Consider the following 19,131-nt stretch of genomic DNA (forward strand, 5'->3'; position numbering starts at 1 on the left):
AAACGAAGTTTTTTTTTTGCTTTGCTCGTTATTTGTTAAATCCAATCAATAATCTATAACGAATACATTGAAAAAGAAATAAATAATAAACCAAATTTACAATATCCCTAAAACATTTTTGTTATATAATCTTTTGTGTTTATAGTACATTATTTATATAGAGGAAAATAAAACAAACATGATTTTTCAAACATATTTATTTTGATATTTGCCATTGTTGGACGCGGCATATGTAAAAGCAGCAACTGAGGTCGCCAAGCTTAAAGGCCGACAACAAATTACTACAAGCAGCAGCAACAAACAACATGAAAGCATAATATTACATGTACTTATAGTAAGCATAATAATGGCCGTTCCGGGTCTACCTAACAATTATATTTCTTGTATTTTAAATAAACTTTACATGTATGTAGTTATCGTTCCGGGTTAACCGCGAACGTTACTAAAATTATTTTAGCAAGCAAAGCAGTGCATGAAATTTGTTGCAAGCAGTGCATATTTTGCACAGCAACTGAATTTGTTTTAAGCAATTAAGCAAAGCAGACCAGTCCATAAATCTGTTGAAAGCAGCACACATTTTCACAGTAAATGAGTTTGTTTTAAGAAGCAGCAGCACAATGAATTATAGCATCAGTTGAATGGCTCGGCGCAAACACCACATTGCCGAAAACTTTGGAATCCACAGGTTTCGGTCACCCCATAAAACGGGTAAGCCGCATTTACAACCAACCGCGTTATAATAGACAGGTTGATATCTTAAACTTGTACGCGTACGTGTACTTGTATATATTTTGACGTACACGAACACGTTATTTTTAAAATTTTCTGTTGAGATTGTTATGACGTGAAACATGTACGTATACACCGTGATCGGTGTCTCTGTTACAACTATTTAGAAGGTTTTTCTGTCGTGAGTTAGTAAACAAAACTTGATGAAAATAAGTGCTCGTGAAAGTAAACATCCTATATAATGTACAACAATCACATTTTCACACTTAAACTGGCTATTTTTTTTTACTATTAAAGCTTCACGTTTTCACTTACGTATGGATTCCATTCTACAAGTTTTACGAACGTGTAGCAATCTTGACGTCACTAAAATTGATGACGTAATACACGCAGAATTTAGGTTATTCCCCTACTAGACGTACCCGTACACGTTTGAAATCTCAACCTCTCTTAATGGAGAATATGAAATAAACACTTAAAAATGTAAATCGAGACCCCCGGCCCGTCCTTCATTGAATGACTTACGATATCAAATATACTGAAAATATACGAGTTGTTTCAATTGAATCAGCTGTTTTAAATAAAACGAAGCAAAACATTTTATATCAGCTTATCCTTGGATTATAGCAAGTATATATGAAGTACTACAGATACCAAGATGTTAAGATACATTTCATATGAAGAAAAAACATTGCGCCATCTTAATAATGGATGGTTCTAGAATACCCTGAGAGGGCCTCTTATTTCAACAGCAGTATGTATCAATCATTCTAGCTGGTTTCAGGCAATACTGTTGTAGACAAAAGTTATTTTACTATCGGTGTAAGATTATCTTTTGAAATAAGCCATGTTAATTGTATTTCGTAATTGACCGGCTTTTCTTTTTTAGAGAATTAAGTTTGACTTATAGTACTTCCCTGTGTAAGTAGCACTTACCTGTATGTTTTACAGTGGGTACATACCGCATCCAGTGTTTTCTTCCTTACAATGACTCAAAACAAAATCTTAAATTTTCAATGTTTTATAATTATATGTTTTTAATTTTTTTATTTAATATTTATTTATTTATTATTATTATTATTGGTATGATAATAATAATATTAATGATAATAATAATAATAATAATAATAATAATAATAATAATAATAATAATAATAATAATAATAATTATTATTATTATTATTATTATTATTATTATTTTATGATAATAGCAAGAGATTTACTTTCTCAATATTTTAATTATATTATATCCGCTCTTTACTCTATATTCCAATTGTTGTTTTTTAACGAAACTAATCTTTATAACTGAGGAGCATACACACCATATATTGGATTCTTGCAGCTACTAAATTACATTTACCAGGAATATAGAACTTTTAAAAAATAACTTTTTAATGCCAGCCTGTTAAAATAATATAGTGTTACCTAGCTACCTAGAACTTCAATTTTGATAGCAACAGGACAAACAAATATCACCAATAAATGGCTCATACACATAGCAAATCTCCTTTTCTCTATCAAACTGGTTTGTGAAAATATTTTTATTTTTCCTGTAGTTATAAAAACGCAGCACTGTTAAGGCTTACTATGAGAAATCAACGGAAAATAGAAGTGCAAAAACGGGTATTTTTTTTTAAACAGAAATTATTTTTATTCAGCTGTTTTATTATCACAAAACTTAAACAAATTTCAATATCGCCAGGGCATACCCTGTTTGAAATTTAAAATTCAACCTGTTAATTGTTTCTGTATACATTGTCCTTTCTGGAAAGTGCTGCTGTTTTGAATAGAATTCGCGTTTTAATAGTTAAAATTTCAAGTAAATAGGCCCATGTCGAAATATCTTTGACGTTTACCAAATATTTTGTGTACTTACAAAGTCACCCTCTCGATTTAAAGACAGCAGCAGTACTTTTCAAGTCGAGGAACATATCCTTTATTTATCTTCAAAAAATGGTTAGGATTTATTTAGGTTTGCCCTTGCGAAAGAACTATTTAATGAGGCACCTCGATGTAAAATATACCTAACCTACATGTATATGCATAAAACCACGACAAAATCATTTAAATACATTCTCTCCATAGTTAATGGATAATCGCACTGAACAAAGGATATACATGGGTATTGATAACCTATTTAACACCTGTAAATAACATTCTGTTTTATAATAAAACGCATTTTTCATTATTAAAAAATTCTTCAACCTGCCTCTCACAGCACATAAAATACGTCATTTTTACCAAAATGACGTCATGATTGGCAAGTTCATCGAGATCAGTGATATGTTTATAATCAGCTGTATGAGATTTAACTAGCAACTTTTTTTAAATGCATTGATAAGTTTTATTGTTTTTTATTTTGCTAATGCAAAAGTCATATTTTAGTGTGACGTCACAGTAGATTTTTCCCGTATAAATTAGGCCCCGCCTCCTTATTGCAGCCTTAACAATGCTGCTAATATGAATTACTGTATGGACACTGGCTGACAGTGCATTATTTTTAAAGTCTAGATAGCAATGTATAGAATTTCTATATAACAAATTAAATTTAAAATTTCTTAATTTACTAAAGTTGAAATTTGATCAGAAGGAAGCACTCTGGATTAAAAATTATGGATTGATTCATGCATTAAACAAGTTCCCAGCTAAATTGTCCTCTTCAATTATGTGTGAACCATATCAATTTTTGTTATGCGTTAATTAGCTAACAAAATAAGATTTTTTTCTCTCTCAAGATTGCATGAATCACATGTTTAAATTGCAAGAACATAATAATTTGACAAATGCCTAAATTTCTAATCCAAAAAAAGTTTTGTATTTATCTACAATTACGCTAGTTCAGTTTCCCTGACTGAAGCTGTTGGTGAAATTCCCATTGGCGGGATTTATAATGTTTCTGCCCTGTATCTTATAATTTAGGGTTTTCCACCGTTTTGTTGAATATAGGCTAAGCAATAAAATGAAATTAACTCAAGCACTGTATATTGTACATTCTACTGTCATGATGGCCTCAGATGCAGCATTCATTGCAAAAACACTCTTCTACTGAAGATCCCATCAAATATATATATACTTTTTCAAAAGACTAATTATTTTCAACCCAAGAGTCAGACACTGTCTTGAAATAAAAAAAAAATTCATTTTCTTCCAACAGTTTGTTAATGAGTTGCATATGTTTCTCACAAATTTATGAGTTACATGTATGAATATGTATGTCTGAAGTTTCAGTAATTTTTTTTTTATATATATATTTTATATTTTAAACCTTAGTTTTCAAGTATTCTCATTTGATGTAAATATTCAATGTCTGAACTTTGCCTGAACTTATTCTGAATACCGGGGTCGTGAGTTCGTTATTCGGCGTGGGCGTGGTCGAATTTTCTTCAGAAATGGAAGCCGTGCACTATTTCAGCATAGTATGATTACGCTATTTAAATCCTTAGAACACTATGCGAGAATAGTAGGGTATGGGTTATACAGAGACAAACTGACAGGAAGCATAATAATATTATTATAATACAATTATGGACTGTTTAGAAGGGAGGCATCACCAATTATCAGATTTGAGTAGGGTTGTCACCCGAGGGCGCTTGCGCCCGAGGTTGACAACCCTACTCAGACCTGATAATTGGTGATGTCTCCCTTTTAAACAGTCCATAATAGTTTTATTATTCTGAAGAATATACAATTATCAATTAGAAAGAGTAGAAAATAGTAATCAAACCTCTTATTTCTTCTACTCTGCTCCGATTCCATACTTTCAAAATATGTCAACAGACAACTTTTATGTCATCGTTAGAATTTATTGTTTACCGATCCCGCATATTTAGCCATTATACTTATAAATAGGAGTTATCTCGCTTAAACCACTGTAGTTTTATTCAAAGGGCGACATCACAGTTGTAACCTTGCATGCTCGCTTACACTATTTCATTGTCATCTGAAGGGAGATAACAGTTGTCACCCTGCGCGTGAGGGAGACATCACGAGTTGTCTCCCTGCACGTGACCTGCTCTAAACCAATCAGATTGACTGTATAATTCTGAAGGATAATAAATAAAAATATCAAACAATTGTATATAAAATGTTTAACAGTAAATCATTTTAGAACAAATCCGGTGCAAAAAAGCCGCATTCTAAAACGAAAAACGAATGCAACAAGCAGTTATTTACAAATATATGTTTTAACTAATGATTTTCAAAAATGAATACAATTAGGTTAAACTTGATTTAAAAACATCAGATATTTCGCAACAATGTTAAATGATTATCTTTTAATTTTAGAAAGTAACACATAAAATTACTGTAAAAACACATCCCCATCAGCCATTCAATAACAGTCTATAAAAGTCTGACATGCAAAACAATTGCAGCTGAATTTCCAGGATGCAATAGGTTCATCTATCTTGAATTTTCTCTAACCTAATGCAGTGTATTAACACTTGGACTTCCGGTCCAAGAACTGTCATTCATTCTTATGATAGGAATGAGCATGTTAGGGCATGTTATGATGCATTTGTGCATCTGCAACTCTCCATCACCTTTATTTAAAAATTTTCCAGCTATAGCAATGGAAATGCGTACTTAAGTCGTTTTCAGGGAGCCTTGGAATCTCTTCTTGAAAGGAAAGGAGAATTTATTTTGCGAATATTCCTGCATAACATATGATAAACAGATATAAATCCTTTAAAAAAACCCAAACAGTTTTGTCAAATGTTTTGATAAACATGTACGCTTTGATTTCTGGTAAACGGGCTCAAATTAATTCCGGCTATGGCATGAAAACTAAACAACCGTTATCAATGCTTGCAAAGTAAAGGAAGTTTATTTTCCCCTCTAAAATAGGATGTTGTGTTTCAGTATATCCTATACCCTGAAGCATAATAATTTTACAACATCCACATTCAGATTCAGTATTTCTGTTAATAAACAGACTTCTCATCCTTTTCACAACATTTTTACGTGAATGCTAAACGTAGTAGATCCATCCTTTGAATATTTAGAAATATATCCGACAAGAATTTAAATATTTAAAAAGAAAGGCATATTTCATAATGAAATGATAATCTCACTAAAACGTACTGCAAGCAGGATCATGTATGGGAAAAGGATAACAAATTTTTTCATCTTTTTCATGGTCTCTTAATTCTGCTGTTCATTGTTCGTTCATTTGTATGATCAAATTGTAATACTGGTTCGAATCCCACTGATGTGGAGACCGGTCCTTCGGATGAGACCGTATAAACCGAGGCCCCGTGTCGCAGTAGGTGCTGGCACGAAAAAGATCCCTCACTGCTCAAAGGCCCTAAGTGCCGAGCATAGGACAAAAATTTGTAGCCCTCCACCGGCAAGTGGTGGCGTCTCCAAATGAGTGAAAAATTCTCGAGAGGGACGTTAAACAATATACAATCAATCAATCAATCAATCAAATTGTAATATATTTGTGGTCCGTTTTTCTTTGTTATTAGACCTGGCACAGTAGCCTAGTGTAGAGCGTTTGGTTCATGATCAGGAGGCCCAGGATTCTTGTTCGTGGCGCCGCGTCATACCTAAGATGAAAACATTGGTAGTGACTGTTCCTTCGCCAAGCGCTCGGCACTAGAAGTGAAATTCACGGGTCTTTCGAATATGACCTCAATGATCCTGAGTGCCGAATATAGGTCTAAATTTGGAGCCCTTTACCGTCACATGGTGACGTCTCCATATGAGTGATATGAGTGAAAATTTCTCGAGAGGGAAGTTAAACAATGTACAATCAATCAATAAATTTCTGTTTTCAGCTGTTCTGCAATCTTAGCTTACAAGCGGATCACCGCTGTTGTTTTCAAAGAAAGTTTTGTATAGTGTCCCTTAAATTCTGATTGTTCACAAATATTTGCGATATATTTTGACAAAACTTGAATACGAACTTCAGAATTTGCACACCTCGTGGTTTCTACTTGTGACTATCTACAGTATGATGCAATATATATTCGGACAAGATGGAGACGTGTTTACATTTGATACGAAACTAGGTCAATTTTCGAGTTTGTGAGATGCCCTTTCAGACGAATTACATCCATTAATCTCAGGGGAATAGAGCGGTAGAGTAATTTAATGAAGTCTGGGCTGATCTCCCTCCAAATACACTCGAAGATTTCGCGGAAAAGATAATCCTTACTCATAAGCCTCCCAACTCGTGCTTGTAGCTTTCTCTTGATTATATAGCAACCTTCGAATTTCAATGATATTGATATCTGGACTTTGTGCAGGACAGCTCATTCCAGTTATTCTTTTTCTTTGTATAAATTCCTGAGTAGATCTCGCACGATGTACTGGGGCACAATCGTCCTGGAATATATAGTCACCACAGGGGAAATGGTGTGCTGTAATTGACCACAGATTGTAATCAAGAATACCCTGTTATTTTTCCATTTACTGTCGTGATGGTACCAATTCCATTAATATTCAAAGTAATATACCCTCATCTAAACATATACCTTCATCTAAACATATACCCTTGAATCACGTCCAGTAACAATACTTGATTCGACCAAGAAAATAACTTTCTTCCAAAATCATTCCAGAAATAACCTTTTTTCCCGGCACATTGACAATATCTTTCTTCGATTTACCTCCCTTATTACTAGTTTCTTCTTCGATACACGTCTTGTAAATCCTTGTTTGAGTAAATGAAGTTGTAAGGTATGCTTAGATACTTTAATATTCCTGTTTTCATTGAATGTATTGGTAATTTCCGTAAAACTATTCCTCCTGTTATTTTTATACTAACATTTCTAAGACTCACGATCACGATCTATTACAGTAGGCTGTCAAACACTTCGCGGAAAGTTTTTTGTTGAACATCTCTCTTCAGAAGGTTTTTTTTTTCAACCTGGCAGTTTTTCCCCCATCTAGTAATTTCTTGGCGACATCTTTAACCTCAATTCTGCGTTTTTCTCCTTATCGACCCATATATATTACTTTCAGCCGTCAAATTTTGAAAACAAAGCAGACGAAAATAAAATCACGTGACATATCAAATGTCGAATGACCATCGCAATTTAAAGATAACTACGCAAAATTCAAACGATATTTCTAATTCGAAATTCTAAACCTTTTTATTTACATCGAAATATGTAACTTACATGACGAAAATTTAAACACGGCGCCATATGTCCGAATATATACTGCAAATGTATTATATTTAACGTGTACGATATTTGATGGAAATAGGTTTTTGAACAAGTTAGCCAAAATATGATTTAGCGCATTTCTGATTGTTTGTGTGTGCAATACATTTAGCGTTGTACTTGAATTAGCGGAAGTTTCTCTTCGCCGAAAGCGCTGAATAGAATACACAGCCAAATGAAATATGTTTACAGTATTGCATCATACTGTACTTTATAGTATTTACCACCCTTTAACCCGTATTTTGGAAAATATTACTTTCTCCATCCCATAAGGCATGCATTTAACTACGCACAAGTTTATTAACAACAATTGTTTGGAATGAAGCCCTGATATATGTAGTTGGTAGAGGTCGTTGATTGAAAGATCATGAAAATCATCATGGAATCTGAAAAAAATCCTAGTAAGCGCTTGCACATGCGCGCTTAGCGGTTAAAAGTAATTGCATGTAGTGATTCTGTCACTTTGATGTATATAAAGATTTAAGATGCTTAAGACTTCCATATAGATGGCCAGACAAGATTTTAAAGGGAGCATAATTATTTGAACTTGAATATTTACGGATGTTATACATATTAGAGGGTATAATTTATGAGGATATGATAATAATTTGAGTTTGCTGAATCGATATTAACGAGTCATTCCATAAGAGCAACAAGTCGTCTGCTGTATTCAGTGTTCTTCATACCACACTGTGCATTTGAGCAAGTAATGATAGATATTTATAGCAATGCAGTATTTGCCATATAAGGCATTTTTTTCTGCCTGATTTAATATCTACCTTGCAGTATTTGAACAAAACTACCTCTCAGGTTGCAATAAGAGGAAAGTACTTTTAGGATATGTAAAATAGGTGACGAGGATGTTACAGAGTTAGTTATTGACAATGGATCCGGAATGTCTAAAGCTAGATTTGCCGGGAACGATTCCCCCAGAGCTGTATTTCCCTCCATCGTGGGGCGCCTTAGACATCAGGTAAAAAATCATTTAAACATTATTTGGTTTTGTCTTAAAACTAACTTTTGAGGTCATGAAACTATACAATTTTCTACACAGATAATCTTGATTTATATTTTTCACTTGCACCTGATCCCACCTCTGATATTTTAGAGGTTAATGTTTGCTCTGCTCCTATTTTGTATTGGTTTTTGGACTTCATATTAAAACAAAAATGTTCGTTCGATCCATATCCTTCTTGCAATGTTGCAAGATTTAATTCATTTTGAATTGATAAAATCCATGTGTCTATACTACCAGTAGTCAGAACATGCATACATGTATATGACACATTTAGGACTAGGCAAGATGGACTGAAGTAAAACCAGGATAAAAAAGGATCAAATCATGTCAGTACAATGAAAACAGAACATGAATTATATGTAATGAATGAATGTATGAAAGATAACAGTGTTCCAGTAACAAAAACTAATTATTGTGTAAATGTCTGAAGCCAATGCCATGATGTACAATAAAACCATTGGAATGATCCATTAGTTAAGAATTAGATGTGATAAAACTATGGATTTTTTAAAAAAAAATACAATTATCATGATCTATATTTATTTGAATAATAATATTATTTTTATTTTAATTACCGGTACATTATGTGGGTTAAAAAATATACATGTTAGTCAGGGTTCATTTAGGAATTCGCCGATGCCCCTCTTTAGAAATTTCAAATTAGCTGAGTGCTGACTTTATCCAAAAATTTTACATGTTATATTTTATGCATACTTTTCTTATTTTCAGGGTGTTATGGTCTGCATGGGACAGAAGGACAGCTATGTAGGAGACGGGGCCCAGAGTAAGAAAGGTATCCTCACTCTCAAATACCCCAGTGAACACGGCATCGTCACAAACTGGGACGATATGGAGAAGATCTGGCATCATACCTTCTTCAATGAACTTCGTGTGGCCCCAGAGGAGCACCCCGTACTTTTAACTGAAGCCCCACTCAACCCAAATGACAACAGAGAAAAGATGGCACAGACTATGTTCGAAACCTTTAATTCTCCTGCCATGTACGTTGCTATCCAGACTGTTCTCTCTTTGTATGCTTCCGGTCGTACAACTGGAATTGTACTCGACTCTGGAGACGGTGTCTCCCACACAGTACCAATTTATGAAGCTGACGCTCTTCCCCACGCTATTTTACAGTCCCTAAATCATTCTACTTTCCCACCTGAACGGTGAACGAACGCTGAACGAACGGTTAACGAACGCAGAGCGAACGGCGAATGAACGATGTGCGAACACTGAACGCAACTTGGTGAACGATATGTGAACAGTTAATGGTTAGTGAATGTAGAACGCGAACGGAGCGCGAACTCGAGGGCAAAGTGAACGGTGAACGATCGGTGAATGCAAGATGAACGATTTATTCGGAATGCCTCCGATCGTTTCCTTTCATTGAAATTATTATATTGTTCTTCAATTCTAATTTCAGGTACTTATAAATAAACAATAGATAAATAAATGAATGAATAATAAAAACATTTTTTGTACATATATGTACCTATGTTTTAAATCGATATTTTTATAACACGATTTTAATTGCCGTAAACATGTTTATTTGTTACCGAACGCGTATAGTTTAAATATAGAATTAATCTATTTGTATAGTAAATATGCCTATTCTTTTCACTAATAAAATGTGGACTTTTGAAGATATAACTACCACTTATAGAATGAATAAATTACATTGTACGCGGTTGAAACAACCATACGTGTATTTCCGTGCCAAGGCGATTCTGAGTAAAATAACGGATCTTTTTTTTAATTCACAATTGTCTGTTGACGTATTGCATAAAAATTCTCGTTTTCTTAAATACTAATGCAAAATATTCTATATATATGTGTCTTTTGTATTATTCTATGATGATTATTTTAGCTAACTTCTTCATGTATCTGTAGACATTTCCCGGCCATGATTATACTCGGTGAAGATAATGGAAGGAGGCATTCAAATTATTTGTAATAGAATAAATTTGCAAAACTAAAAAAAGTAATGTCCTGTCATGGTTTTTATTGAACAGAGAAATGTACGAGAGAGAGAGAGAGAGAGAGAGAGAGAGAGAGAGAGAGAGAGAGAGAGAGAGAGAGAGAGAGAGAGAGAGACCCCCTCGATTCTCAGATATCTGTTGTATCAAATAAAATTTTTTATTATTTTTTCTAAATATTCCAAGAAGTAAAGGTAATCTTTTTTTAGATTAACAAATCCATTGACAGTAATCATTAGCTTTTATTTTCCTTCATCAAGTTTTCACAGTTCACAGGAAGTCCACGTGCTTGTCCTGTCAATCAAAATAATTCGACTCAGTGGAGGTGTGGAAATCGCATTTCACCTAACATGCAGAAGGCAAAGAGTCAATAAGTATTTTCAGGAAGTTTTAATATTTTTCCTTATTATTTCAAGATCTGATTTTTGCAGAAAAAAAAATAAATAATGGGAATATATACTTGGAAGGATTAAGTTTTAAATTGAATTTGAAAAATATTCACTGCTAATTTAAAGTATACAGTAAAACACGTTTAGTACGAACACGGATATAGCGAATTCTCGGATATAACGAAGTTTTTTGGGGTCCCCGGCAAAATTCTTAACAAATCTTTGTAAAATTTTACTGTTAGAACGAACTCTGATATAACGAATTTACGGATATAGCGAACTGATTTTGAGTCCCTTTGAGGTTAAATATAATGCATTTTACATCTTTTATAACGAACTTTCAAAGAATTCGAAATTTGATAAATTAAACTGACTATATTTTCTCTAAGCATTTGTATATAAAATTCATAATAAAACCTTAGTTATCGAAGGTATATTTTGTAATATTTGCTTCCCTAACATATTTTATAGTAACTTGAAGGAAAACATGCATATTGCGAATTCGCTATACATGGTTATACGAATTCGTTATACGGATATAACGAATTAAGAATATAGCGAATTAAATTCACAGGTCCCCATGACTTCGCTATAACCGTGTTTTACTGTATTTTGAAATACTTTTGTTTAATGACTGTTTGATGTTGGTTTTAAGACTGATTTTCTTGAGTTACAATACACATTAAATATTAATTAAAATATATACTGAAAAAACTCACTTAGAATTTTATTTCGCGAGAAAAAGGGAGGGGGGTCTTAATTATAATGAATGGCAAATATATATTTAGGTACGGTGAATGAAGGAATTTCCCTTCTCTAAAAATTGACAATTTTAAATTTAGAATCACACTAACAATTTGATTAGCTCTAAAGAGATTTAATTAACTGAATATTTGCAGTGCTGTTCATAATTCTCAGACCTACGTGTAGTTTAAAATTCTGAACGAAAGGTATACGAACGCTGAACGAACGGTGAGAGAACGGAAAAAAGGGAAAGTAAAACGTTTCAAGGACTGTATGATTGGATCTTGCTGCAGGTGATCCAACCGATTATCTCATGAAAATCCTCACAGAACCTGGATACTCATTCACAACAACAGCTGAAAGAGAAATCGTTAGAGATATTAAAGAAAAACTGTGCTATATTGCTCTGGACTTCGAACAGGTAATGCAAAGATGCAAACAGCTGCGTCATCATCATCGTTAGAAAAGAGTTACGAACTTCCCGATGGCAAGGTCATCACGATTGGAAATGAACGATTCAGGTGTCCTGAAGCCATGTTTCCAACCATCCTTCCTTGGAATGGAGTAAAATGGTCTTCATGAAACGACATGCAACAGCATCATGAATTGTGATGTTGATATCCGTAAGGATTCGTACGCGAATACAGTATCATCTGGTGGATCAGCCATGTACATTATTTGAAATCAGTGCTTTATGGATATTTTAAATGATCGCAGGGGTAATAAGGAAGCATATGAAATATTCTACCTTGACTTAATCAGTGCTATATTATGACGTCATAGTGGGCGATATGACGTCAATTTTAGAACACAAGTTTGCGTAATTGTGGTATTTAGAGATGTAATCAACTCTAGAAATTGAATAGAAACGTGTAAACATTCTCAAAAATTAAAATATTTTAATTTTGTTATGCTGTATCTGTCATTTTTATTGAAATCTACCAACAGTGACGTCATATGTGTATATCGAGTAACTTGGGAATTGATCATGTCGTGTAAAGAGAATTTGGCTAAGACGGAGTGTACAAATATAGGTAAAATGGAGATTAAAAGAAAACATCGTGAATATTCTGTGAAAATCATATGGAGTTCAATAAAATAAACAGATATGCTTAATTTATTTTCATCAATTTTATTTTCAATCGAAGACAGTCAGCTATATTATTATCCCGGTCGGCCTTTCCTCTGTCGTTTATGACAAGAATAATGCAACAGAACAACAATAAGCTGGATATTTCAAAACATAAGATTTGTATAGTTGGAAAGTTTGCCTTCTGACAAACTTGGAAAGTGCTGCTAGAATCCTGAGTTAAGCATGGTTTTACGAAAAATCTCGGTTCATATGCATGAAATTCAAAACAAAGGGTAGGGTTTAATGCGAATGTGTGTAATTATTATTTTACTGACAGGACAGTGGGATTCTAGCAGCACTTTTTAGGCAAAATAGATGATTTTCAATTATATTTTTTACTCAAAAATATCATTAAACTCCTGGGTATTGTTGTTCTGTTAGCTTTTTTATTAAGGAAAATTTCGCTATTAATAGAATTCACGTAATGCCGTGGTGGTGGTGCATGTCTTTGCGTTAGACACTCTTTTATCTGTATGTAATCGTTAATAACAGTTTACATTTATCAGCGGTTTTGGTAATTTAGCAAACTTAATTTTCTGTCAAAAGTCTAAATTTTCCGATAAATGACTTATATGCTTCCTTAACATACCTGCGATGATTTTTGTTGTTTTTTTTTTTAAATTAACGAAGGGGACCTAAAAAAAATTGCACCATTACATTGTATTTTTTCTGGACGAGATCAATTCGAACGAAATCCCGTGTCACGGCAGGGAAAAAAAATCCTAAAACATTCTGCACGCTTGCTCAATGCTTCGCATCGAGTGCCGAAAATGGGTCTTAATTGAACCTTCTACCCGCAAAAATTGGCATTTAAGAGTAAAAAAAAATATCTCGTTATAAACAAACAAGCGAACAAATAAATCTCCTCAGATGTTTTTCTCCATTTGATTTATTTTTGAATTTTATATATTTTGATACATAAAATTAAGATACATAAATAAATACAAAAGAAAATGAATGGTGTTGTCTAAGTTGAATACCGTCACTGATATAAAATGCAGTATCTATTTTTTCTGCAAGACAGATCAGCTGAAAATGGCTAATGCAAGCAATTAAGGACCAGGGACCCAAGGCCTGTGACCAGAGCGGTAACTCATTGTAGTATATATGCCTTGATAACAGGAAAAAACCGTAACTTCTTTTGAGCTTGAATGACTATATATGCTGAATTTATATATATATTTTATATGAGTGTATAGGAAGGGTCCAAGTACCACTGAAAAAAACAACAACATAGAAATGCATAAATTTCAACGCTTGGATAGTACAGATCTACATAAAAAAGTAATTGTAGCTGGTGGATTCTGTCTCTTCGATGTATTTAAAGCTTTAAGTTGTTTCATAATTGCAGACATGTGGACAGGATTTTGAAAGGGAACATCCTTGTTTTATCTTAATTTTGACGGATGTTATACATGTAACCGGATGTTATACATATGTTACAGGACCTGATAATTTACAAGTCTGCTGAAGCGATATTAACCCATCATGCCCTATGAACACAAAGTCGTCTGCTGACACTGTGCATTTGAATAAGTAATGATAGATATTTATAGCAATGCAGGATTTGCCTTATAAGGCAATTTTGTTCTGTTTCACTTTATATCTACCTTGCAGTATTTAAACAAACTTAACAAGTGACTTCCTCAGTGTTACCAAAACCACCTCTCAGGTTGCAATACGTGTATAGAAAGCTCTTTCAACATCTGAAATATGGCTGACGAAGATGACGTTGCAGCGTTAGTTATCGACAATGGATCTGGAATGTGTAAAGCTGGATTTGCCGGGGATGATGCCCCCAGAGCTGTGTTTCCCTCCATCGTGGGGCGCCCTAGGCATCAGGTAAAACTGATTAAAGGATAAATGAGTTTTGTCTTAAAAAGTAGGTTAACTTGTGATAACTACGGAGTTTTTATTCTTCTACCCAGATAATCTTGATTTATACATTTCTCTTGCAATGTTGCAAGATTTAATTTTTTTAATTGATAAAATCAATGCATATATACTACCAGCAGTCTGAATACATATGTATATGACACATTTAGGGCGAGGCAAGATGGATTATAGTAAAAGCAGAATGCAACAAAGATAAAATTATGTCCGTACAATGAAAACAGAACAGGAATGATACATAATGAATGTATAATATAAAATATATCAGCTTTCCAGCTACAAAAACTAATTATTGTTAATTCATGAATCTAATGCGATAATGTACTATAAAGCTGTTTGAGTGATTCATTATCAGTCAATTAAGAAAAAGATGTGGTAAAACTTGATTTTTAAAGTATAATTATTATGATCTGAATTTATTTGAATTATAATATTATTTTATTCGACCTTAATTACATTATGTTGGTAACAAGATGTAAATATATATATATAAGTCAGGGTTCTTTAGCCACTCGCCAATGCCCCTCTTAGGAAATGAATAAAAATGCTGAATGAACTCGAAATGAACTAATAAGCTTCAAATTTGAAATTAACCTCTTGAGGGCTGATTTTATCAGAAAATTTACATGATATATTTTAGGGGGTTATGGTCGGCATGGGACAGAAGGACAGCTATGTAGGAGACGAGGCCCAGAGTAAGAGAGGTATCCTCACCCTCAAATACCCCATTGAACATGGTATCGTCACAAACTGGGACGACATGGAAAAGATTTGGCATCACACCTTCTACAATGAACTTCGTGTGGCCCCAGAGGAACACCCCGTCCTTTTAACTGAAGCCCCACTCAACCCAAAGGCCAACAGAGAAAAGATGACACAGATTATGTTCGAAACCTTTAATTCTCCTGCAATGTACGTTGCTATCCAGGCCGTTCTCTCTTTGTATGCATCTGGTCGTACAACTGGAATTGTACTCGACTCTGGAGACGGTGTCTCGCATACGGTTCCCATTTATGAAGGTTACGCCCTTCCCCACGCTATTCTGAGATTGGATCTTGCTGGACGTGATCTGACCGATTATCTCATGAAAATCCTCACAGAACGTGGTTACTCATTCACAACAACAGCTGAAAGAGAAATCGTTAGAGACATTAAAGAAAAACTGTGCTATGTTGCTCTGGACTTTGAACAGGAAATGCAAACAGCTGCGTCATCATCATCGTTAGAAAAGAGTTACGAACTTCCTGACGGCCAGGTCATCACGATTGGAAATGAACGATTCAGGTGTCCTGAAGCAATGTTCCAACCATCCTTCCTTGGAATGGAGTCAAATGGTCTTCATGAAACGACATACAACAGCATCATGAAATGTGATGTTGATATCCGTAAGGACTTGTACGCAAATACAGTGTTATCTGGTGGATCAACCATGTACCCAGGTATTGCCGACCGCATGCAAAAAGAAATATCGGCATTAGCTCCACCAACAATGAAGATCAAGATCATTGCTCCACCAGAGAGGAAATACTCCGTCTGGATCGGTGGCTCTATTCTTGCCTCTCTCTCCACCTTTCAACAGATGTGGATCAGCAAGCAGGAATATGACGAGTCGGGTCCTTCTATTGTGCATAGAAAATGCTTTTAATATTTAGTTATAATCGAACAAATTTTTATTTTTCCATTATATTTTGCAAAACAAGAACATACAGTATGTACATTGTTTCATTTTCTTTTTCAAATAATTTATATAAATATATCATATATATGTTTTCTTTTTTTCTTTCCATTAACTTTTGCAGCTTGTTACTGTTACATATTAATAAAAAAAATATTAATCAAGAAATACTTTGATTGTGTTTTGTTCTTTTATGTAAAAAGAGACGAGTCAAATCAGAACTATATTAAAACGAACGTTTTTTTTTTTTTTTTTTTTTTTTGCTTTGCTCGTTAATCGTTAAATCCAATCAATAGTCTATAACGAATACATTGACAAAAATAAAAACTAAATCAAATTTACAATATCCCTAAAACATTTTTGTTATGTAAGCCTTTTATTTTGATCTTGGCGATTGTTGTTTGTGGCATAAGTAATAGAAGCAAGGGGTCACCAAGCGTAAAGGGCGATCCCAAATTACAATAAGTAGCAGCAGCAACAACATGAAAGCATGATATAACAACTATTTGTAATAAGCATTACAATGGCCGCTCCGGATAAATTGCTCACGGTACTTGAGATTACTTTCAATTATATTCATGCATTTTATATATAACTTTACAGGTATGTACTTAGAAGTTAACCGAGAACGTTACTACAATTATTTTAGCAAGTGCATGAAATTTGTTGCAAGGAGTGCACATTTTGCACAACAACTGAGTTTGTTTTAAGCAAGCAAAACAGACCAATTCATGAATTTTTTAAAAGCAGCACACATTTTCACAGTAAATAAGTTTGTTTTAAGCAGCAGCAGCAGCAGCAGCACAATGAATTATAGGAGCAGTTGAATAGCTCGGCGCAAACGCCACATGGCTCGGTGCAAACGCCAAATGGCTCGGCGCAAACGTCACATGGCCGAAACCTTTGGAAGCCACAGGTTTCAGTCATCCCATAAAATGGGGATCTGCATACAGCTGAGCAACGAGCAACCGCTCTCAATTTATCATATTTGATGGGGAATCTGAAATAAACGCTTAAAAATAAATTAAGACGCCCATCCTTCATTGAATGGCTTTCGATATTAAATAGAATGAAAATATACAAAAAAAATTATATCAATTGAATAAGATGTTTTCAATGAAATTAAGCAAAACGTTTAAAATAAGCTTATCCTTGGATTATACAATCAGGTATATGTTTTATATGAAGAAGTACATGTACCAAGATATAAAGATTTCTCGCATAATCACCTGTGTAAGATCGACTTGTCCGGTGTGAGACAGCAGTGTGAGATTTTTCTGTCTTACACTGTGTCACCCCTACTAATGTGTTCGGAACCTTTTATTTATCGGTATTCTGCAAATTATAAGACTTGATGAGTTCAGAGTAGCTCTGGCAGTGGCTCTGGCGAGAGTTAGCGAGACTTCAGCGAGATAGGGTAAATTAATCACGGAAATGTGGCTAGGAAGTGACTAGCACGTGGAGACATGGTAAACAGAACAGTTATGTTGCGTTTCAGTTTTAACCACCCTAGAATCAGCTGACAATGTCTGTAGAAATGTACTTCAATCAATCGATCTCTCTTACATTCATTCAAACTTAAATAAGTATTCTCTATAATACAATTTTCTGCAGTCATGAATTAAAATTTCTTTTTGGAAAAATATTTTTGCATGGGAACCGGGACTATATTTTTTTGGCGTCAGATGAGGCACCAGCATCATTTTAACTGACCAATCAGCTGAATGAGTATTGCATTATGCATGTTATGGGTTACTACGAATACTACAGGAATTTTACGCTTGAAAAAGGAAAATCTTTTGTAAATAAAAAAGCATTTTAAAAATGTTATGTTCATGCTCATAATGACAAACAATTCATTTGTTTAATAAACGGTGGAAGTCTAGGTCTCTGAAAGTCATACTGCAAAAGCGATTTGCGTGACGTCTGTATTAATTCCTTTGTTGTACTATCGGTGAATACAATGCCGGGTGGATTCCCTGGCCAAATACGCGATCACGAACGTAAACAAAGTTTTGTCCATTTAAACATATTAAATGCATAAGAGATGCTGCTCGTTTTCCTTACCCTTGAAGCGCTGGTGTTCTGAACTAGACACAAACTACATTTTATTAAACTGTTAAACATTTTTTCCAGTAAACAATAAATCAAAAACGCCCGTAACATCTTTAATAGTTTCTTATCTTTGTATTTTGTTCTTAAGAACATTTTTTTATTACTTTGTATTCCATTGACATGATCATAGATTGACCTGAACCACGTGTTCGAAGTAAAATGTAAACATGTATTTGGCGTAAACGTTGCTATTCATTCCAACGATTGGCCAGTTGCTCGTAGTAAGATCCTTTTTTTTTATAACAATATCATTTATAACAATATCCATATAATGCGAACAAAGGT

General features: G+C 34.0%; 3 protein-coding genes across 3 annotated transcripts in view; 2 read left to right on the top strand and 1 right to left on the bottom strand.

The window, feature by feature from the left end:
- The window catches only part of LOC134263009 (charged multivesicular body protein 2a), a 98,169-nt gene that overhangs the window by 60,540 nt on the left and 18,498 nt on the right, over positions 1 to 19,131 (bottom strand). The gene's annotated exons all lie outside the window — the stretch shown is intronic.
- Positions 8,364 to 10,238, top strand: LOC134263004 (actin-like). Its single transcript, XM_062745303.1, has 2 exons — positions 8,364 to 8,874; positions 9,649 to 10,238. The coding sequence occupies exons 1-2, from the start codon at positions 8,797 to 8,799 to the stop codon at positions 10,090 to 10,092; spliced, it is 522 nt and encodes a 173-aa protein (XP_062601287.1). The 5' UTR covers positions 8,364 to 8,796; the 3' UTR covers positions 10,093 to 10,238.
- On the top strand, positions 14,861 to 16,790 carry LOC134263003 (actin, cytoplasmic-like). Its single transcript, XM_062745302.1, has 2 exons — positions 14,861 to 15,005; positions 15,697 to 16,790. Exons 1-2 carry the CDS (start codon positions 14,877 to 14,879, stop codon positions 16,699 to 16,701), a joined length of 1,134 nt encoding a protein of 377 aa, XP_062601286.1. The 5' UTR covers positions 14,861 to 14,876; the 3' UTR covers positions 16,702 to 16,790.

This window comes from Saccostrea cucullata, unplaced genomic scaffold (assembly GCF_032062105.1).
Source record: "Saccostrea cucullata isolate Sc308-1 unplaced genomic scaffold, CSIRO_AGI_Scuc_v1 ctg557, whole genome shotgun sequence".
NCBI classification, from domain to species: domain Eukaryota; kingdom Metazoa; phylum Mollusca; class Bivalvia; order Ostreida; family Ostreidae; genus Saccostrea; species Saccostrea cuccullata.

Excerpts from the sequence above, each read along its gene's own strand:
- LOC134263003 (XM_062745302.1), top strand. The coding sequence starts at position 14,877 with ATGGCTGACGAAGATGACGTTGCAGCGTTAGTTATCGACAATGGATCT. Across the intron at positions 15,006-15,696 it reads TGGGGCGCCCTAGGCATCAG|GGGGTTATGGTCGGCATGGG; the intron begins GTAAAACTGATT and ends GATATATTTTAG.
- LOC134263004 (XM_062745303.1), top strand. The coding sequence starts at position 8,797 with ATGTCTAAAGCTAGATTTGCCGGGAACGATTCCCCCAGAGCTGTATTT. Across the intron at positions 8,875-9,648 it reads TGGGGCGCCTTAGACATCAG|GGTGTTATGGTCTGCATGGG; the intron begins GTAAAAAATCAT and ends TCTTATTTTCAG.